The sequence below is a fragment of the Crocuta crocuta genome, unplaced genomic scaffold (genome assembly GCF_008692635.1).
Source record: "Crocuta crocuta isolate KB4526 unplaced genomic scaffold, BGI_CrCroc_1.0 scaffold9, whole genome shotgun sequence".
Classification (NCBI taxonomy): Eukaryota; Metazoa; Chordata; class Mammalia; order Carnivora; family Hyaenidae; genus Crocuta; species Crocuta crocuta.
In genome coordinates, this window is record NW_027551567.1 from 3867174 (window position 1) to 3890680 (window position 23507).

Consider the following 23507-nt stretch of genomic DNA (forward strand, 5'->3'; position numbering starts at 1 on the left):
TTTGCATGGGTCAAGTTGGCCTCTCCATCATTTCTGGGGAGATTTTGTTGCTGCTGCGTCCGTTAGGCATCGTCTCACATTGTTCTTTCAGACTGGCAGTCACAGTACCTGCTGTGCTGATTAAAAACCTTGTCTCAACCAACAAACTCTCTGCTGCTGCTGTTTTTGTGTCTGTGACCAGGGGGTCGTTGTTTGGTGTTTTGGGTTATCTTTGTCATAGTTTCCCATGGCTGCGTGTTTCAGCTGTTTTTACGGAGTGGAGGCTCACATAGCCGAACAAATGACTTTACCGTTTTCAATTTAGTTATGTTACAGGGGCAGCCAATGATGAAAACAAACCATATTGTTTCTTAACTACCTTTCTGGCTTACTACACAATGTTGCACAGTCATGGTTCTCAAGCTTTGGCATATAAAATGCAAATTTCTCGGCTGAACTGATATTTTGATTCAGTAGGTCTCAGTCGGGACCCAGGTATATGTATCTTAAACAGCTTTAAAATTCTGATTTAGAGGAGAAATGGGACATGCTGCAAGAAATGTAGCTACACAGCATCAAAGAGCTGAGTGGAAGTTAGGAAATTAGGATTCTGTCTTAGTAGCTTCAAGACAAGTCAAAGTGAATGCTGAGGGAAAGTCCCAAGACCTCAATTTATAGCAACCAAATGGTTAGCAACTTAAGGATATGATTTATGTCTAATTTCTCTTTGCTTGGTAATATACTCTGGTTGGTAAACATGATAGATAGGCACTAAGTAATGAAATCTAATAATTATCTTAACCATATTAGGACATCTATTATCATTTATGGAACAACTTTGATTAATATGAATCACAGCAAAAAAAAAAAAAAAAAAACAAACCCAGACTAGACCCTAAATATCTGAGAATTTAGTAGCATTTTAAATTAGTCCAGAAAAAAAAGGATTGATTATTCCCACACATGGTATTATAACACCTGATTTCCCATTTAGGTTTATTTTTTCAAATTTATTTATTTATTTTTGAGAGAGACAGAGAGAGAGAATGCACACATGAGCTGGGGAGGGGCAGATAGAGAGAGGGAGAGAGAATCCCAAGCAGGCTCCACACTCAGGGTGGAGCCCCATGCAGCCTCATGACCTGAGCCAAAACCAAGCGTTGGTCGCTTAACCAGCAAAGCCACCCAAGCTTCCTGCTATTTAGATTTAAAAAGAAACTGGATTTCTATTTCAGTCTTGATTCCTAAATAAGTTACAGGTGAGTTATAGGTTTAAATTGAAAATAAATAAAGCTGCACACATTCTAAAGTAAAAAATGAGTACTTCTTTTTAGTATCTTGATATTATATAAAATCAACAAGTCTGAAAGTTAAAGATAGATACTTTTGCCTACAGAAACTACTGTATGGTAAAAATACCATAAATGAGTTCAAAGTCAAACTTAAAATTAAAGATGAAATTAACAACTTGAGTTTTCTGTTTTGGGTTTTGGTTTTCTTTGAGAGAGAGAGGGAAAGACAGAGTGAGTAGGGGAGGGACACAGGGAGAGGGAGAAAGAGAATCTTAAGCAAGCTCCACTCCCAGCATGGACCCCACATGGGCTTGATCTCAGGACACCAAGATCATGACCTGAGCCGAAATTGAGAGTTGGACACCTAACGGGCTGAGCCACCGGGCACACTGAGAAAGATTTTTGAACAGGGAGTTCATAGAAAAACAACCCCTAAGTGAAGTATAATTTATTTTTATTTAAATTTTTCTCACTTTTGAGAGAGAGAATGTGTGTGAGCAGGGGAAAGCGGCAGAAGGAGAGAGAAAGAATTTTATGCAGACTCCACACTCAGGACAGAGGCTATCTCTGGGCTCAGTCCCACAACCCTGAGATCATGACCAGAGCCAAAATCAATAGTCGGATGCTCATATGACTGAGCCACCCAGGTACACCTGAACTATAATTTATGAAGTGATGCTCAACCCTGCTCAAAATTATATAGATGCAAGTGAAAATAAAATCATTTTTCATCTATTTCATAAAACTAACATATTTCAGAGCATTGGCTTTGAGAAATGGCGAAGAGCCTTTGAGTAATCTCCATACAAGGTTTAAATACTCATATTCTTTGATGCAGCAATTGCCGTTCTAAAAATGTATTCTAGAACTATGATTGTACATGCAACTAGAGCAAGGATGATAATTATAGCATTGTTTGTAATAGTAAAAAACTGGAAATGATACAAATGATCATGAGCATAGGGCTGGTTAAATAATTAATGGTCCATAATACATTGTGCTATTTAAAAAGCATGGTTAGATATGCATATCTGCATGTGGAAAAAGCCACCAAAATACATCATCAGGTTTGAAAAGAAGAAAGGAGTGCCTGGGTGGCTCATTTGGAAGAGCATGCAACTCTTGATCCTTCGGGCTGTGAGTTTGAGCCCCACCTTGGGTGTAGGGACTACTTAAAATGAATACATACAGACATACATAAACAAACAAACAAATGTTAAAGAAAATAAAAAGAAGAAAGAAGCCAGGGTACTAAACAATATGTATACTATATTTCTCTACAGTTGAAGGGGTTCAGTATACCCCCCTGCCCCAGAATGTGTCATTTTGGCATGTGGATTATTTCGAGCTGAAGGCAGTCAGGCACTTTAGACCCTGTGGGGTCAAGAGAAACTTCTGTCCACCCCACCCCCTTTAACCACCCAGAAGAATTTAATTTGGGGGTCTTTCCCAGAAGAAGGATTATTAACGAAGATAAATTTTATCTGAGTGACCCATCTGTATTGCAGGGCAAACATGTGCTCTTCTCTTTATTGCCCTGTAAGCTGCATTCTTTTCCTCTAAAGTCCCTGGCTCTTATCTCCTTCTCCTTAGTTCACAATAACATACAATATATACTTCATTTTGCCTGACTATCTTTGGAATTTCCATGTCTATGTGGACTCCCTGTACATATGCCTATTAAATTTTATTTTCTCCTATTAATCTGTCTCATGTCAATAGAAGGGCCTTTGAAGGGACAGGAATTCTTGTTCCTTGACACAGTATAACCTCTGAAAACATTTCTATATACATAGAAAATGTCAGCAAACATGAAGACATTGTTAAAAATTAACCTTAGGAATAGGAGTGAAGATTTTGAGGTAGAAGGAAGACTTATTTTTCACTGTACGTACTCTTGATTGGATTGCTTGAAACTTTAAAATCTTGCAATGTAATGTAATATTGAGATCACTGAAGAATAAACTTCTTGAAAAAGCAAGCATTTATCATGCCTCAGCTGTTCTCCTGATTATAGCATAATGTTTGTGATAATCATACTTTGCCATTAGAAAGATCAAATTATGTTTAATAAAACAAATCAAGTAAGCATATGAAACATTTATAAAGGTTGTTACGTGAAAAAATTCAGTGTGTAGATGACAAAATTTCACTGGGAAAAATTCATGCATGTAGTGTAACCTTATAAAACTCACCGTGCCCTACTACTTCGCAAAGATGTTCCTGACACACTCTAAATAGCGTGCTAGGCTTTCTGCACCTTGCCCAGTAGGGGTGGCCAGTGCCTTGTCATCCCAGTGTGTCAGCCAGTCCACCTTCTTGGAAATGGGCACTCCAAATTTTAGGATCCGGGGAGTAAGTATACATGAATGAAGAGTGGCTTGGATCTCTTACCCACCCGGCCCTACCACTTACTCAAGAGGAGGGAAAATAGAGCTGCCAGGTATGGGATAGACCTGTCAATAATACAGGAAGACAGCTACATAAAACAGTGAGACTTAAAAACGTATTTTTGCTACCGGTACTTTACTCAGTCGTAACTGAAGAGTGTTATTTCTCCACTAACTAAAAATTCATTTCCCCAATTATTTTTTTTTAAATTTTTTTAAAATGTTTTATTTCTAGGAGAGAGAGAGAGAGACAGCGTGAGCAGGGGAGGGTCAGAGAGAGAGGGAGTCACAGATTGAAACAGGCTCCAGGCTCTGAGCCGGCAGTCAGCACAGAGCCCGACGCGGGGCTCGAACCCACGAACCGCGAGATCATGACCTAAGTGAAAATCGGACGCTTAACCGACTCAGCCACCCAGGGGCCCCTCATTTCCCCAATTATAATAAAAAGTAATAGATGCTCATTTTTGAAAGTATGGAGAACTCTGATTTATACTATCTTAACAGAAAGAAGTGTCTCCAAATTATGAGTGCAAATTCAATTTCCTCCAACTTTTGTATTCTGTTTATCATGTTAAAGAGAATTTGAATGGGGAAGGGGAGTTATATATAACTTACTTATATATACATAGGATAAAAGAAAACAAAAACACTTTTGTTTCAGGCTTTTTTTTAATGTTGATTTATTTTTGAGAGAGAGAGAGGCAGAGCATGAGCAGGGGAGGGGCAGAGAGAGAGGGAGACATGGAATTTGAAGCAGGCTCCAGGATCTGAGCCATCAGCAGCACCTGACACGGGACTTGAACTCACAAACCGTGAGATCATGACCTGAGCTGAAGTCGGATGCTCAACAGTCTGAGCCACCCAGGCACCCCTCAAGTTTTTATTTAAATTCTAGTTAGTTAACATATAATATAATATTGGCTTCAGGTGGAGAATGTAGTGAATCAAATGTCACTCCTGAATAGGGAAACTGGGGATTTGGGGAGGGGAATAGGTCATATGTGGAAGGGACTTTCAATAATTTTTTGTCTAATTTATTATTTTGCCACATAATGTTCTTTTTAAATACAAAAGCACTGTAAACCTTAAAAACACTATAAAAACTTTCATATGAATCCCCTAATATTCCTAATTCTTATACAGAAACATGAAATAAAAATGAAACCCACTACTAAATCACAAACCAAATGAAAATAGTTTCATAACAGCACGCAAGAAACATTCTGTTTACTTAATCATGCAGTTAAAAAAAAAAAAGAATGATCAAGGAAGGCACAAATGGAGGGGAGAGAATAGAACAAAATGTCTGAATGGAAGGAAAAGGAGGCTATCCCTAAGACTAGAGAGATTTCCTTCCCCTGAAGCTATAAAGGCTCAATATTTCCACAATACATCTCTGACTTTGAGAATGTATTGCTAATCCTTCGAGATGTAAATGATAGAAATTCATGAATAGTGGTGACAGCAACTGTCACCAGGCAAAAGTAAATGGATAGAGCGGATACTAGGAGAAACCACTGGAAAGAGATAATGAAAATCTGAAAAGGCGTAAGAACTGAAACAAATCAACTTATCACAGATAATAAATCACAGAACAGCATTGCTTTCTTTGGTTTGTATCTTTATGTTAAACAACAGTTGCTTTTTGTATCACAAGAATCTTCTAAACCCTTCCCTGGGGAGGTCCCTGGTAGTATTTATATCCAAAGCCAATTCCTACAGAAATGGAGAGAGGAATCTTTGAGGGATTATAATCTCTGGGTCAAAGCTGTAGGCCAGTCCTGAGGAGCATGGTCGTTTTAGAAAGTCATGGACTGGGAATCTTGGAGTTAAATGTCCCACAGCTGGCAAGCCATAACATGTATTCTTTGACCCAGAGATTATAAAAAAGGCACAACATGAAGAACCAGCCAGTCCTTCTCAGAATCATCTCATACTTTCTCTATGTATCCTGATCCAATCCAAATACATATTTAATGTTAGAAACATTAAATTTAGCTATTTATTTCTAATTTATTAATTTATCAATTTCTAATTTCTAACTAATCTATTAATTTCTAATAGTCTAAATTAAAAATTTCTAATAATTTAGACTATTAGAAAAGTCTAAATAGGTATGGGTTTTATTTTTCCGTTTCTTCCTAGAATAATGTAAGCCTGGAGATGTTCTGTATCTTTATCTGAAATTTACAGCTCCTCTCCTGCTTTAAGTAAACATCAGGTACTTAGCTAATTAAATGCAATACTCATAGAGTCTTGTTTATAGGAAAGTGTCAGCTTTCAGGATGTTGTGTGTAAGTCTTGATAAAATTACATAGAAAATGACAGTGTACCCTCTTTTCATAGGCTGACCTTGCAGTCATCACCGCCTGAAAATGGCTCAAAACGAAAAATGATCTGAGGGTTGAAACAAGATAAGATCAAACTGATGTCATGGTAATTACACAAAGGACCATTCAATCATTGGGTGGAATTTACTGTTGATCCCTGGGCTTAGATGCAGGTGGGAACATGCAGTTTTTATTACTCTGCTGGTATAAAAGACAAGTGAGGACTTTATTAACTGTAGTTACTGAGAAATCACAAGGCAAAGCCAAAATCCCTCTTCAGATTCACAGTCAACTGCCCTGAACACATCCTGCAAAAAGTCCGGACAAAGGTAATACGAATGAAACAATTCTTGGTATTTTAATTGAGTGAGGAGTAAAATATTTGATAATATAGGCCAGCTATGCATAAGCCTTAGTGAGGAGAGAGACAGACATTTACACATTCTCTTTTCAACACTCATGATTGAATTGGGAGGAAGTCTGCAAACCTGTGGTCTGTGATCACAGGCTAAGATGTTATCTGACAGAAACCAGAAACCAAGTATCTCCTGCTGAGATGTGCAAATGGCTGTCAGTATCTAAAAATTTTCCTCAAGAAATACTGGATGTCGTTTGAAAGACATTTGTTTGAGTGGCTTATAGGGGCCAGGTAGAAGGAGAGTAGACATTATGTAAGTTGTGGATATTATTTTACCATCAGTTTTTACATGATGCATAACTATATCTTCAGGCTGGCCAGGAATAAAGCAGCTAGATCACCTCTTTAGCTGAAGGACCACAGCTTCTGATATCTTTTGAATTCATGTTCTCCTGTAGACTTGAATGTAGCAACACTGACAATTTTTGGACAACACTGTTTCCATTTTCTTTTTTCATGAAATGCTACAAAAATAAGAGTCAGTGCTATTTCTCCAACTATTACTGATGACCTTGTAATTCTGAATCTCTTGACCCAATATGGTTGGTTTGTTCCAGTGACAGTTTCTGGAAACTTCTGCTAACCTTAGTTATATTTTCACGAGCACTAGTTGAAATGGCAGCTTACTGAGAAATTGAGACTAGAAAATAAAAGTGCTTTCTTGTTTGTGTTGAGGAATAGGATCTGGGAACATGGAAGAATTATGGATCCCTTGGGAATGTGGAAGCTCCACTTAATCTTCATAGGAACTTTCATTTCCTAAGAACTTCCAGTTCTTTCCCCACTCAAAAAGAAAATAGTTTATATTAGAACAAAGGAATCTTTTTAATTTTCTGAAAATGCCTATTAAATAATTACTTGACCTAATACCAAACCAATTATTCAAACTATTGGTCACCCAAATCGCATTGTAATACTTTGCTACATAGTCTTGAAATATTTTAAAGAGATAAGAACCGTTACCGCTTAGGAAAAGTTCATGTGCTTTCATTTTAATTTTAATTTTGGTTTTGGTGTAAGTTTCTTTCTTTTTTCCTTTGCAGGCATAGAGTTTTTGAAATTTTGAGTCATATTTTTTTACCATTTCCTGCTGAAAAGGGTAGCATGCAAACAATGTTAGAAAAGCAATTGATTATGTTCCAGAACAGATTCTCAGTTTCATTGTACATTTCTTATAAATGTGGGACTCAAATTTACAAGAAAACTCAAAGTAAGAGCTGCGAAATAGAAATAGCAAAATTAGAAGGTTAATGTGCGTCTTGTTCAGAAATATGTCAAGATAATCTGACTTTCACAAAGAGAAAATGTAGAGGAATCAAGATTTCCATTGAGAACAGTAAGACCCACAACACCAAACTTCTGTTTTTACAGACTGTGAATCCCAAGGTTGTTTCCTATCAATTTGCGATCCTTGCAAATTCCCGGTTTGGTGTATAACATTTCTGTATTACCTATTGTAATGTTGCACAAAGTAACCTGGCCATTCCTTCATTCATCGACTCAGAGATAACATTATAAAAATGCTCTACCATCCTTAAAATGCTGGGGTCAAAGAGAAAGTGAAGGTTTAAATGGGGCTTAGGCTGAACTGAGAGTGGAATCAAGGGCAGTATTGGGAGTCAAAATAGAAAAGACAAGGCACCTGGGCGGCTTAGTCAGTTAAGTTTCTGACTCTTGGTTTTCACTCAGGACATGATCCCATGGTTGGTGGTTTGGAGCCCTGCATTGGGCTTTGTGCTGACAGTGCAGAGCCTGCTTGGGATTCTCTTTCTCCCTGTATCTCTGCTCCTTCCCTTCTTGTTCTATCTCAAACATAAATAAATTTTGGAAAAAAATAGAAAAGACATTTGTAACAGCATGATCTATGTGTAAATCAATGTTCTAAAGGAGGTAATGGATTGACCATGTACTTCTGGGCTATAGGGGTAGTACAGGCAGAAAAGCATGATCTTAGAATCAGATCACTTTCCAAGTGACTTTGGCAGACCCTTTTAATTTTCGAAAGTGTAGTTTTCCAGTCTATGAAACAGGTGCCATCATAATGCTTTCCTCACAGAGGTGTAAAAAGAGTCAAACAAGGGAATACGTGTGAAAGCCAATGTTTCCCCCTTTCTCCCACAACCAGACACTAGTCCTCATAACTTGATCAGGTATAAAATGACTCTCGATCTAAATGAAATGGCTTTCTGAAAACTGTTCTGAAGAAGGTGAAGTCAGATAAATATGTAGAATAAAAAATTACATTGGTGAGTTATATTTAAGCTGGCACAACACAGTGCTGATGTAAACAAAAAATGTCAGCATCTTATTTAGGGACATACCATCTGAAAAAATCATTTAAGAACTTCATTGTAAAATATAAAGATTTGCAGACGGTATAGCGAAGTGTGGTTCAGAGCTTCGAGTTTGGAGTTATAAAGAGATGTTCTAAAATCTTGGCTCCACCAGCAAAAAATTATGTGACTTTGTATGGGTTACTATGCCTCAAGAGTTTTTTTTTTATCTGTCAAAATGAGAATAATACTTCACAGGATTGTCATGAGTATTGAATATATTTGTGTGTTCAAGGTGCCCGAAGGAACATCTGTCACACACAAGTGCTCCATTAACCATAGGTATTATTTTTAAAATCTAGTTATTGTTATTACCAAAGCCAGTATTGCAGATACTGTGTAGAACACTAACTCCAACATTTTTTCACACATTGCTACATTTCCCAAATAGAATAACTGGATATGTGTTATATAAATAACCTCCCACAGAGGAAAAGTAAGGAGAAAGTAGAAAGAGGAGAAAGCAGAAAGGCAAGATTGGCGTCCTATATTTCAGACCCGGGAGGAAAAACTTTGTTATAAGAGATAGCGATAGATAATTGTTCCAGTTATCTATGACTGTGCGTCAAACTACCCAAAACCTTAGTGGGTAAAACGACAAGCTATTATTCTGTCATGGTTCTGTAGGTGGCCTGGGCTCACCTGGGCAGTTCTTAACTTGGGTTTCTCATGTATTTGCCATCAGAGAGTGCCTGGGGCTGGAATCATCTGGAGTCTCCACTAGATGGGTCATCCAGCATGGCTGCTTCTTTTCTTACTTCTTGGCCTTCTTTCCTCTCTCTGTGTGGCTTGGCTTCTTACCATACGGTAGGCTCAGAGTAGCAGCAACTGTCTTCTGAGAGACAGGAAGCAGGAACTGCCAGGGCAGGCCAGAGATACACCACAACTGGCCCAGGGTTGCTCCTGCCATATTCTATTGGTTAAATAGTCAGAGGGCCCACCAGCATCAAATGGGGTACAAAAATAGACACACCATGTTTTGATGTGGAAGTGCAAGGTCATACTGCAGAAGGAACATAGGCTGAGAGAGACGTTTGTTGCTGTGTTCGGGAAGCATAACCTGCCACAGCAGTGAAAACTTAGGGGTCATGAACAACAAAGGAGTTTCTCTTTGAAGTTCTTCTGCTGTGTTTATCACAGAAAAACAAATCCTTGTAAAGTAAGGTGCCAGGGAAGAGAAATCAATAATCCTGGCCTGTCTATTCTATTATTGAAAAACTTCAGGGCAAATGAAATATGTTTTAATGCTCTAGTGTTTTAAGATGGGAATTATAGTTGGTGTGTCAAAAGACTGAATAAAAATAGTTCAGATAAACATAACAAAATATAATGCAAAAATTTTAAAAGTTGTAGGAAACATTCTTATACACCTATAATCATGCTTCATATAAAAACCTTTCTAGCCTTCGGCTACTTTACTTTTCTGAGTGATAAATTGATGCTATCCAGTGTTTTATTACTACAATAATGTTAATCTTAAAAAATTGGGTATATTAAATTTTTAAAAAATGTTTATTTATTTTTAAGAGGGAGAGAGAGAGAGAGAACATGAGCAGGGGAGGGGCAGAGAGAGAGACACACACACACAGAATCTAAAGCAGGCTTCAGGCTCTGAGCTGTCAGCACAGAGCCCAGTGCAGGCTCGAACCTACGAACTGTGAGATCATGACCTGAGCTGCAGTTGGACTCTTAACCGACTGAGCCCCCCAGAAGCCCCCCAAATTGGGTATTTTTAAACAACAAACATTTGAAGTTCTCATCTAAAACAGTATTTTATGGTGCATAGAGTTTGTCCTATCAAAATTTCTCATTGATCTGGTATGCAGACAATTTAAAAAAGACTGATGTGCTAGGGAAGCCAGAGGGTAATGGAAAAACCAAGATTTTAATTACATAATTAAGTTAACATTGTAAAGTGCCTTTAAATAACAAAGTAGAAAGTGTGCACCTTATTATATGCCCCTTAAATTTATTCAGTTAAGAAAAGAAACATTTTGGGGCACCTGGGTGGCTCAGTTGGTTGAGCATCCAGTTCTTGATTTTGGTTTAGGTCATGATCTCAGATCCCACAAGCCCCCTCTCCATCTCTACCAGCCCCCATGCTCTTGCGCTCTCGCTGTCTCCCTCTCTCTCTCTCTCTCTCTCCCCCCCCTCTCAAAAGTAAAAACGGATACAAAAGATAAAAAAGAAAAAAAAGAAAAGCTTCTCAAAATATGATTGTTATAAGAATGGTCATAAAGGCATTGAAGTAATTTTTATAAATCTATGGCCCCTCAATTTTCTTCTAACTACTCCTTACTTTTTTCCCTTTATTTTTAGAATGAATATGTTAAGGTCATCTTTTGTTCAGTGTTTCTATATGGAAACACCTGTGTTTAGTAAAGCACAGTTGTACAAGTTGTGCTGTATATTTCTCTTGACCATGAGACCCTTGTTTTCTATTTCTTTTCTCTCCATTCCCTCTGGAAAACAAGTTGGCTCCCTTTAAAACTTTTGTGAAGGCACAAAACACTTTTTTTTTTTTAAAGCACTTGTTAGCATTCAATGAACCTCCCTCCACATGGGGGCTTCAGGCTGCTACCTGCCCCTGCCCCCTCCCCCCATCTTGTCCTCAGCAATTTACTGAAGAACTTGGCTTTCAGGACCATAGGCTGTTCGGGGAGGTTTTCCTTTCCCTCAACATTGTAGTAGCCCAATCTCATCACATCAATGTAGGAACGGCTCCAGTCTTGTTTTCGGCAGCATTTACCCGTGTCTGCTCACTGACCAAGGTCCGTGGTTCATCAAGGTTGAAAGTTGGGCAGAGGCTCTCATTCCTTGTTAAGGGGTAACGCCTCATAGCAACTTTTCCAAAATCACCTGGGTGGTATTTGTGGAAGTTGATCCTGTGGTGATGCCAGCAGCATTACCCCGGCCTCCCGTGGTGCTCTGGTGCTTGCGCGTGGGGCCGTGGCCTAGCCTGACGTGCCCCTGAAGTTTCTGGGTCTTCTTCAGTCAGGATGGTGCGTCAGCAGCCCAGACAAAAGAGGCACAAAGCACTGCTAAGTGACTGAGAGACAGAAATCCCATCCCAAATATTGCCAGCGAGCTGTGTGGCTTTGCTAGGCCTTATCTTCCTCTGGATCCTGGGGCAGTTTGAGGCACAGCCACCTCTAGCTGCTGTGTGAATTTTGAGGACCACTGAATCCATGAAGTTCCAGGGCAAATATCAAGACATGAACATATCTTGCTGCTGTAGGGATTCTCTTTCTGTCAAGTGGATGCTCTTTATTCTCATTTGCTTGTCATCTTTCCCTTCTCATGTCCTCAGCCCAGCAAATGCCTCCGTGCCCACAGATGCTCTCATTCCAGCCTACTTCCCTCTCCTGGTGACTTGCCTTTGTATCTGGGTCAGATAGCAGGAGACTTCTTCCTGTTTGTGCCATCCATGCTTGGCATAGTGCCTCACAGGTAGCAGGGGCTTATTCAAAGTCTTTCAAGGGTTCAATTTGGACCTTAAATGTGGCACTTAACAACACTGAGCTCCCGTCAACTTTTCCAAAACTCATCTTTTTATAATATAGAGAAAACAGTGATTATCTCTATCCAAGAGTGGATGAGATGATTGGGGACAGATTGAGGGAGCATGGAGCAGTCTCTCCTTGTTTCCCCAGTTGCTCAGTCATCCACATCGCCACCTTTGGAAAAACTATCAGTGAAGGTATTAATGGGTCTGAAGGTAACTGTGGTGCCTGGCAGTAACGTTTGAATGTCTACGTGGAAGAACTGGGAAGCTGGAGGTTCACTGAGACTCGGGGCTGGAACGTGGGATCATGAAAGACACTGATGGCGGCCCCACGGTGCAGAACATGCTACAAGAACAAGGTAGAAACTCATTTACTGCAAGTAGAGCACATGAGGGAAGAAAAATACTTGCCAGGGCCACACCAAGCCAAGTTCCCTTACTACTGACCGCAGGCTCTTCAAATTCGTCCCCCTGGAGACAGAGGCGGGCCCTCAGCAGGAGGTGGATGTGAGCCTGCTCTGTGGCCTGCTCTGNTCTAGCTAGCTGGCTTGTATGGTGTACTGGTAGAGCATTTACCTGTTTCATGAATCCTTTAATATATTATATATAATCACAATAAATAATATTTTGAAAACATATTAAATAATAATAGTAAATTACAGCAATAATATTCTTTTACACTTTTAAGAATGCTGTTTTCTCCAGTCTTATCATGAATCCAAATTTGTGCACACATATAGTTTGATATAAACTAAGAGATGCCCAGTTTAAACCTCGAAGCTCTTATGTGTGCTTTTTATGAATGCTTTCTTTTGAATTTTTTATAACTTTTATATCTTACCATAAGACGGCTTCTACCTAGGGGCGCCTGGGTGGCTCAGTTGGCTGAGCATCTGACTCTTGACTTCGGCTCAGGGCATGATCTCGAGGTTAGTGAGTTTGAACCCCGCAGCAGGCTCTGTGCTGACAGTGCAGAGCCTGCTTGGGATTCTCTCTCTCCCTCCATCTCCGCCCATCTCCCCTTTGTGCTCTCTCTCACTCTCAAAATAAATAAATAACCTTAAAAAAAAGAGAGATGGCTTCTGTCTGTGGCATATTTACCACTTATAGATTCACATATTAGCCAGCTACAAATTGTAGAACTAAGTGAGAACATATGGCCTCTAATGAATTTATTATGTGAAATTATTTTATTCATTAAACATTTACTTTAAGACCTCATTTAAGAGTTATCTTGTTTCTTAATAAGAACTCTACATTAGCAACTTTGGGTTATATTATTATTACTGTTCTAAAGTCTCAGTGCAACATACTTGCATCTAGTCTGTACAAGGCTCTATGCTAGGGTGGTGGTAGATCAGAGGGGCATAGCTTGTACCCTTAGGAGGTTTTTACAGAAATGGAGAGACAAACATGTACCTAACCAGGTAGAGTTCAGGGCAGATTGTGGAACTTCATCTAAGGATGCTGAGCAAAGTGGATTCAGTGGAGACAATTATGTATTCTGGCTTTGGGTTTGGGTAACACCTTCACGGGGAAGCTGGCAGCTAGGCAGATCCTTAAAGGCTGAGGTGGATGGAGTGCGTAGGAGGAGAAAGGCATTATGGGCCAAGTTGAGAAAACACACATTCTCTCGGACTGACATCATTCTGATGTGGCAAGGGGCAAGAGGTGAGAGCATGTTGGGTGGACATTGGAGATGCACTGTGGGGTCAGATGTACAGAGTCTGTGATGTCTGCAAGGTACTCACTTGGAATGCCAGAAGAGGCTGAGGTTGGGAAATCTGATTTACTTTGAGCTATTTTGCAAAATAGCATAAATCTCAGCCAAATGTAATTATTTTTCCTGTCTTGATTCTTAATATTTTTCTTCCAAATTCCAAAACAGAAAGACCTAAAGGTGATGAGAATGATAAAACCATTTATTAAAATGTTTTCAAGATTTGGAGGTTAATCCTTTTCTGCTTGATTAATCTCATTTCTTTTCAAAATGAAGTCACTTCTGTTACTGAAAGCTACAGCAATGGTGACTTTGATGGTGACTTTGGTTCTGCCTTTTCAATCTTCACTTTATCTTAACGCAAATTCTAAAATGTGCATTGACTTCATGCTCTCACATTCTTGTTATAAGTGTTTCTCTCTGAATTAATTCTGATATAATTGTTCACTGCATAATGCTGAATTTTCATAATATATGAGCTGCAATATCAAAGCACAAAAATGATACTAGTTTAAAAAAGGAAACTAGTTTCAATTCTGAAAACTTCCTTGTGGCTTTATGTATCACTTAAGCAGTGGTTCTCAGAGTTTTGGGTCTCAAAAACTGTTTATGCTCCTAAAAATTGTTGAAGAGTTCAAAGAATTTTTTGTGAAGTTATATTTATTGACATTTACTGATTTAGAAATTATGTTAGAAAAAGTTTTAACATATTTATTCATTTTATTTTTTAAAATTTATTTTGAAGGTTATTTATTTAGGGGTGCCTGGGTGGCTCAGTCGGTCCTGTGTCAGACTTTGGCTCAGGTCATGATCTCATGGTTTGTGAGTTCGAGCCTTTCATAGGATTCTCTGCTGTCTGCACAGAGTCCACTTTGCATCCTCTGTTTCCCTCTCTCTGTCCCTCCCCTGCTTGTGCTCTCTCTCTCTCTCTCTCTCTCACAAATAAACATTAAAATTTTTTTAAAAGAATAAAGTTTATTTATTTATTTTGAGAGAAAGTGAGAGAGAGTGTGTGCACGTACAAGCAGGTGAGGGGGAGAGAGAGGGAGAGAGAGAATCCCAAGCAGGCTGCACACTGTCAGCACTGGAGCCTGACTTGGGGCTCAAACTCACTGTGATATCATGGCCTGAGCCCAAATCAAGAGTTGGTTGCTTAACCAGCTGAGTCACCCATGCACCCCTTTATTCATTTTGGAACAACCACAATTAACCTATCATATGTTAACACAAATGTATATTTATTTAAATATATATGCCAACTTCCAGCGGCACCTGGGTGGCTCGGTTGGTTAAGCCTCCAACTTCAGCTCGGGTCACGATCTCGCGGTTCACGGGTTTGAGCCCGTGTTGGGCTCTGAGCTGTTAGCACTGCTGGAGCTAAGCTGGAGCCTGCTTTGGATTCTGTGTCTCTCTCTTTCTCTGCCCCCCCCACCCCCCCACCTCTTGCTTGTTCTTTATCTCTCTCTGTCTCTCAAAAATGAATAAATGTTAAAAGAATTTTGATGACCATTTCCAAAACAAAAAAATCAGTGAGAAAGGTGGCATTATAATTTTTTTCATAATTTTTGAAAAAGATTGACCTAATAGAACATAGCTAGATTTTCATGTGCATCGTTAATCAATCTGTTGCAATTGTACATGTCATGTAGCTTCTAGAAGATTTCTCTGAACACTCATGGGAGGCTGAGAGTGAAAACAGTAACATCTCAGTATTACTATGAAAATCATTTTCACCTCACAAACCTACTGAAAAGTGTTTAGAGTCCCCAGATCACACTTTGAGAACCACCAACTTAGAACAATATTTAATTAGTGCTAATTATGGATGAAGAGAAATAAATCCCATAAATACTTACGTATAAGTATATACATCAGGTAGAAATAATAATATTCCTTTGCTTTAGCCTTACCTATATTTATGCAGTTTGTTTTTTTATATTATAAACTGTTCTGCCATCTCACAAGTTTTTCTTAAAAGATATAGAAGTTGATATAAACCTTTGGCAAAAATATAGTCTCATGATGTCAGTCTACATGAAAAACAACAACAAATGTTGACTCGTGCAATTTTAAACTTTATTTTAGAATGCCTTTTTTTAAAAGTAAACTTTTTGTTTTGAAGAATTATAGATTTAGAAGTTGTAAAAATATGTACAGAGAAGTTCTGGGTATACTTTAGCCAGTTTCTCCCAAAGATAACACTGTGCCTAACCGTAGTACAATGTGAAAACCAGGAAATAGACGTTGGTACAAGCCACAGAGCTTATTTAGATTTCACTCGTATTGTGTGTGTGTATGTGTGTGTGAGTGTGTGTGTAGTTCCATGCAATTTAATACCATTATAGATTAGTGTGGCAACTATCACAATCAAGTGACAGAACTGTTTCATTACCCCAGAACTCACTTGTGCTGCCTCTGTATAGTCATTCTTCTCCCCACTCAACTCCCTCCCTAATACTAAGTCCTTAAAACTTAATTTATTCTGCTTTCTCTAATTTTGTTATTTCAAGAGTGTTATATAAACAGAACCATACAGTATGCAACCTTCACTCAACACAGTATCAGTGAGATCCATCCATGTTACATGTGTATCTATATCAATAATGTGTTCCTTTTAGTTGCTACATGGTATTCATTGGTGTGGATGTACCACTGCTTGTATAACCATTTATTTGTTGAAGGCATTTGGGTTGTTTCCAGTTTTTGGCTATTATAAATAAATCTGTTCTGAACCTTCATATATAGATTTTATATGAACATAATTTTCCTTTCTTTGATGTAAATGCCTGAGTATAAATGCTGGGTTATATGGTAAGTTTCATAAGAAACTTGTAAATGAGTTTCCATTTTACATTCCCACCAGCAATGTTTGAATTATCCTGCTTCTCTGTATCCATGCCAGCATTTGGTATTATCATTATGTTTTATTTTAGCTATTCTGGTTGCTGTATAATATTTCACTGAAGTTTTAATTTGCATGTTACTGATGGCTTGATCATGTTGAATACTTTCCATGTCCTTATTTGCCATCTATATATTCTTTCTGATGCAACACCCATTTTATAATTGAACTTTTTTTTGAGATTTTTTTGGGGGTTGTTTTGAGAGTTTGTTGTATATTCTAGGTACTAGCCCTTTGTTGATATGTGGCTTGCAAATATTTTCTTCAAGTTTGTATCTTGTATTTCTATCTTCTTTTCTTTAAGTTTGTTTATTTATTTAGAGAGAGGGAAAGAATGAGTGAGGGAGTAGGGGCAGAGAGAGAGAGAGAGAAAGAGAGAGAGAGAGAGAGAGAATCCCTAACAGGCTCCTCACTGACCTGATGTGGGGCTCAGTCCCCAGAACCATGACTGAAATCAAAAGTCAGATGCTTAATTGACTAAGCCACTCAGGCGCCCCTGTATTTTTATCTTCTTAACAAAGGATTAACCCATAATTTAGTTGAAGTCCAATTTGTCAATTTTTCTTTTACGGGTCATATTTTTGTTGTTAACTCTTAAAACTCTTAATTTAGTCCTTGGTCCCCCCTTTTTTCCCATTTGTTTCCAAAAATTTTTATAGTTTCACATTTTACTTTGTCTTTGATTCATTTCAGCTTTCATACAAGGTATGAAGTTTACATCAATTTTTTTGGGGGGGGGGTTCTGTATCCAATTGTACAGGCAGCCATTGTTAAAAACGTTGAATTTCTTTGTTAAATTGTTTTGGCATCTTTGTCAAAAGGCAGCTGGCCATGTTTGTGTAGGTCTATTTCTGGGTTCTTTATTTTGTTCTATTCATCTATATATCTATCTCTCTGCCAATATCACACAGTTTTGATTACTGTAACTATACACTAAGTCTTAACATTGGGAACAGTGATTCCTCCCACTTGCTTTCTACTGTTGTTTTAGTTACTTTAGATCTTTTGCCTTTCAATAATAATAATCTTGTATATGTCTATAAAAGCTGTACTGGGATTTTGATAGGCATTTCATTTAACAAAAAAATCAGTTTGGAAATAATTGACATCTTTATCATGTTGAGCCTTCCAATTCATTAACATGATATGTCTTTCCATTTATTTAGGTCTTCTTTGATTTATTTCATCAGTATTTTGTAATTCTCAGTATAAACATCCTGTATATAATTTGGCAGATTTATAGTTAAGTATTTTCTTTTCTTTGGAGCAATTGTAAATGGTATTGTGTTTTAAATTTGTTTCTACATTATTCTTTTAAGTATGAAGAAATACAATTCATTTTTGTGTATTGATCTTATGTCATGCAATATTGTTGAACTCACTGCTTAGTTCCAGGAACTTTTTTTGTAAGTTCCTTTTCTTTTTTTAAACATAGATGATCATGTCTTCTACATGTAAAGATATATTTCTTCTCTTTAAATTTGCGTGCCTTTAATTTCTTTTTCTTGCCATATTGCACTGGCTGGAACTTTCAGTACTGTACTGAATAACAGAGGTGAAGTGGACATCCTTGCCATGTTGCTGATCTTGGGTGGGGGGAACATTCTGTTTTCACCACTGAGTATAATGTTAGCTGCAGGTTTTGTATAAATGCTCTTCATCAAGTTGAGAAAACCATTTTGTTTTCTGAAACTTTTTATTATGAAAGCATAGTGAATGCTGTCAAATGCTTTTCTTTGTCGACTGACAAATCATATGATTTTTTCTTCTTTATCCTGTTGATATGGTAGATTATATTAAATGATTTTCAAATATTGAACCAGCCTTGCATATATGAATTATTCCCTGTTGGTCATGTATAAATCTTTTTATACATTGCTGGGTTCAACTTGCTATTATTTTGTTAGGATTTTTGCATCTAATTTCATGATGTATACTAGTCTTCCTTCCTTCTTTTTTTTGTTTCTTTGTTTCTTTGTTTGTTTGTTTCTCTGTTTGTTTCTTTGTTTCTTTTTCTTTTCTTTCTTTCTTAATTTGTCTGGTTTTTGTATCAGACCATAATCCTGGTCTCACAAAATGAGTTGTGAGACTATTCCTTCCTCCTCTATTTTGTAAAACAGATTCTGTAAAGTTGGTTTTAATTCTCCTTTAAATAATCTGAATTGTCTTTTTATTGGTAATTGATGCTCTGTTCATCTTATCTCTCATGGTTTGAACATGGACAATCCATAACACTTTCACTTTAAAAATAGGAATAAACTTGCCCATTTAAGCTTACATGAAAGTTTTCTAGGACATGTGGAGACACAGTCCAATTCCTTGTCTTCCCATTCCCAGGTGCAGTGATGTCAGTGCTGGATATGGTCAGTCATAGGCTGGCCTTGGCTAGCCTGATCTTATGCACTGAAAATGCTTAGGTAAAGCTGTATCTACAGGTATAAATAATCAAGAAGTGCATTTAGGAAAACCGTGATCAATATTCCCTGCTGTCTACTCTTGCCACATTGTTAGGCTAACATTTCCTGCTGCACACTGATAATGAGTCTTAGGCTCATTTGCCACCAGTGGATAAAAAGCAGGACAGACATTGTCCTTTCCTTCTATTCTCATACCTGAGAATATAGGAATGGGAAGGATGAACTCAACTGCTTGTACAATTTATACGTTGTATATAAACTTATTTCTTTTATATGGGCTTATCTATCAATCTCTCATCTATTATTTGTCTACCTATCTTCTTAGGTATTATCTAATTTAAGTTTCATGTCTTACAGATAAGGGCACTGAGACTTAAGAGAATGATATATTTAAAAAGAGAATTTTTTTATTAGCATCAAGCCCAATTCTATTTGTTAATATGAGAAATGGAAAGATTCAATTCTTTAGCTTTTTCCTTAGGAAAAAAAATTTTTTTCTTTACCTGTCTCCAGAGTTTGTTAGGAGTTGTAAGCAGAGGGGTGAAGACACTGATGACTATTATTCATAGAAATGTTAAAACTACTAGTCGTTGTTATGACTGGTAAGCCAATTTAGAGTAACTTTTTTTCCTTTTCTGTTTTGCAGGAGAGCCATGGATTACTACAGAAAATATGCAGCTGTCATTCTGGCCATACTCTCTGTGTTTCTGCATATTCTCCATTCTTTTCCTGATGGAGAGTTTACAGTGCAGGGTATGTGACCAGACAGATTTGCAGCAATGAGGAAAACACACTTTTCTAGATATACATCAGTAACTCCATTAACTACATTTCTACTTCCTTTTCAAATGTGATAAATCTTTGCTGCTGGGTGCATACCTAGGCAGTTTTAGATTGTAAACACCAAGTTAAATTGGGTTCAGAAAATGTATAGTAAAATTTATCTAACATGTCCATTTAAATACCAGCATGTACATCTTCATCTGAAATAGATTCCATGTTATTCTTTATCTGAGTTTTACAAGCAGAAAATTCTCCTTATTCAGTTAGTTCAGTTTTGTTTGGTTTGGTTTGGTTTTTCTGTTTTCTTTTTTTTACATTTCTCCCGGAAGATTTGAGAAGATTTCAACATCAGTTTTGCTGATGAATTTTCACATCAGTTAACAAGTGAGAAAAACAAAACCATTTTGTTCAGTACATTTATTCTGCTGTATTGTTTGAAAAATCTCATATAGTAGCTGATATAAGTCCATCTGCTACAAAACTGTGACCTACTCTTGGTTATGGCTTTTCTTAGACAAGTAGTAATATTTTAATCCCAGTTCTCAAGTGCTGGTGCTCCATCTAATATCAGGCTCTCTACATTCACCAAGCTTTCTTAATTCTGACATATTTTTCTCTGTCAATATTTGGAGTTTCCACGGGGAAAAAAACAATAACAGATTCTAAAGGGGAAAACAGTTTGCCTCTGGGCAAAATTCTCCTTTCAGATGAACATGGTGTTTTCATCTGTCAAATTTTGTGATCCCTATAGGCATGCCATTAGCATTGGGATAGAGAATCCATGGTTGAAGAAAGAGAAACTATTACTCTTTCTTTAATGTTTATATGAGAGACTACAGCTCTTGAGTAGTATGCACACATATCTGCAAAAATTGTTTCCTATGAAAATAACTATAATCAATACAAATAGATTATATGTATGAAGATTAACAGTCAAACAGTATTTATTATTTTCCTCTTATTTACAATAGAAAAAGAATATTTACAATCCCATAATAAGGAAAAATTCAGTTTATTTCTTTAAAATTTTATTTAAAAAATATTTTTAAAGTAAACTTTATGCCCAGGGTGGGGCTTGGCCTTATGATCCTGAGATCAAGAGTCACATGCAGCCAGGCGTTCCTCAGTTTCTTTTTGAGTCATCCTTGGATTATTGTGCTCTTTGCCTTTTTCGGTGACAGGGTGCCCAGAATGCAAGCTAAAGGAAAACAAATACTTCTCCAAGTTGGGTGCCCCAATTTATCAGTGCATGGGCTGCTGCTTCTCCAGAGCATATCCCACTCCAGCAAGGTCCAAGAAGACAATGTTGGTCCCAAAGAACATCACCTCAGAAGCCACATGCTGTGTGGCCAAAGCTTTTACCAAGGTGAGAACTTAAAGGGTCCCAGAAGCTTTCTAACAGTCCAGTCAGATAAATGTCCCCAGAACACATCCATGGGGTTTAATGTCAGAGGGGTCTAATGACCCACCTTCGCTGGGCATTTGTACAGAGACCTCTACCCTTTAATCAAAAGAGTAACCTGTGGGGACAGGCTGGATTTATTCAGAATGAAAGGAAGAGCTGCGGAGGTGATGATGGGTAGGTTGGAAGAGAGTATAGCATACATACATAGTGCAAACGTAATCTTCTAGAATGAAATATTAGCTGATATGGAGAATGTACAAATGTAGCAAGCATTTCAGTTTTGTCCGCCCATCCATCCAACTACCCATCCACCTTTTTCCCACTTTCTCTTTAGGCCACAGTAATGGGAAATGCCAAAGTGGAGAACCACACGGAGTGCCACTGCAGTACTTGTTATTATCACAAATCTTAAATATTTTGCAAAGTGTGTGTTGATGACGGCTGATTTTCTGAAATGAAAAATTAATTTTTTCAGCGTTTATGGCCTTGCAAGATAAAACTCTCTTCTTCCTTACTATATGACTTTGGCATGCTTCAAGGATGTGCTGTGGCTTTGTGCCTTTCTCTTTACCCTACAGGATAATTGGAAGTCTAGTTCTTTTCATTTGGAGTATAATACAGCATCTAGTGTGACCATAAAAAGCTGGTTCCTCTGGAAATAAAGCCTGTCAAATCATCATCCTGTGTCTGATTCTAATTTTTTTCTTAAGAGTTTATTTTTAAGAGAGAGAGAGAGTGCGAGCAGGGGAGGGGCAGAGACAGAGGAGAGACACAGAATCCAAAGTAGGCTCCAGGATCTGAGATGTCAGCACAGAGCCTAATGCGGGACCCAAACTCAAGAACCATGAGATTATGACCTTAGCCAGAGTCTGATGCTTAACTGACTCAGCCACCCAAGCACCCCTTAAGAGTATAAAGCTAGTCACTTTGACAGGATTAATAGAAGGAAGTGAGTCAATGGGTGAGTGGGGGTCCTGTGCACTCAGTGAACTTACCCTGGAAAAACCTTGTTCCTACCAAGGCTTCTAGAACAAGCTGTGCATTTTCAGCCAGTGGTCTAGTTATTATTTTTTCTAAAGTTGATTTATTTATTTGAGAGAGAGGGAGATAGAGAGAATCCCAAGTGGAACTCGAACTCATGAACCATGAGATCATTACTTGAGCCTAGATCAAGAGTCAGATGCTTAACCTACTGAGCCACCCAGATACCCTAGCCAGTGGTCTGGTTATAAAGCAATTTGTTGGAGTGAGGAAAGAAAACATAAGAACTTCTACTGATATTTGTTTTACATTCCTTCTGATGAGTTTTTATAAAAGTATATATACATGAGTATGGTAAAAAATCTATAAAATTTATAAATAAATAATTATGCATATATTGGGGATGTTTGGCCAGTTTCTTTTTACTGGTAGAAGTGTGTAAGATAAGAAAAAAAATAGAAAACACTACTTTAACTTTTGACCAAGACAAAATCTTTCCCAGCTTGAAATTTCTATTCACTTGGCTTATATCTAGCCAAATAGAAGTGCATTTTATCACTCTGGCAACTAGATTATAATTGAATGGTGGCTAAGGAAAAGGCATTGTTGTCCTCAACTAAAATTGGGCATTGCTCTGATATTCCAGAGGCATTGGCTCTTAAACTCCACATTTAAGCCTAGATGGGAATGAATAAATGATGAGCAAAGTACTCACTGGGCCCTCACTGTGGAGTAGGTGGGGTGCCAAGCTTTCTACTTTAGTAAAATTTTATGTAGTTCTATCCAAATGCTTAAGAGCAGTGCCACATTTATTGAGCATTTATATTTTAAAAACAGTCCTACTCTGAGGATTATCGTTTTATACATTATATTATATTAGCTATGGAAGAGATCAAAGCCACTCAAAAACTCTACTCCTAAAAAAGCCTGAAATTAAAAAACAATCACACTGGTCACAGATAAAGTTTTCAAAAAATTTTTCAGTTATCACCAATTTGCCCAGAATCTATTTCTAAGTGAAAAGCTAGTACCTAACAGGTTGGTAAGTGTGC

At 37.7% G+C, this 23507-nt stretch overlaps 1 protein-coding gene across 1 annotated transcript; it reads left to right on the forward strand.

Moving 5' to 3' along the window:
• The first annotated feature begins 19939 nt into the window (after positions 1-19939).
• On the forward strand, positions 19940-21886 carry CGA (glycoprotein hormones, alpha polypeptide). Its single transcript, XM_077750356.1, has 3 exons — positions 19940-20039; positions 21251-21435; positions 21809-21886. The coding sequence occupies exons 1-3, from the start codon at positions 19940-19942 to the stop codon at positions 21884-21886; spliced, it is 363 nt and encodes a 120-aa protein (XP_077606482.1).
• The last annotated feature ends 1621 nt before the right edge of the window (positions 21887-23507 follow it).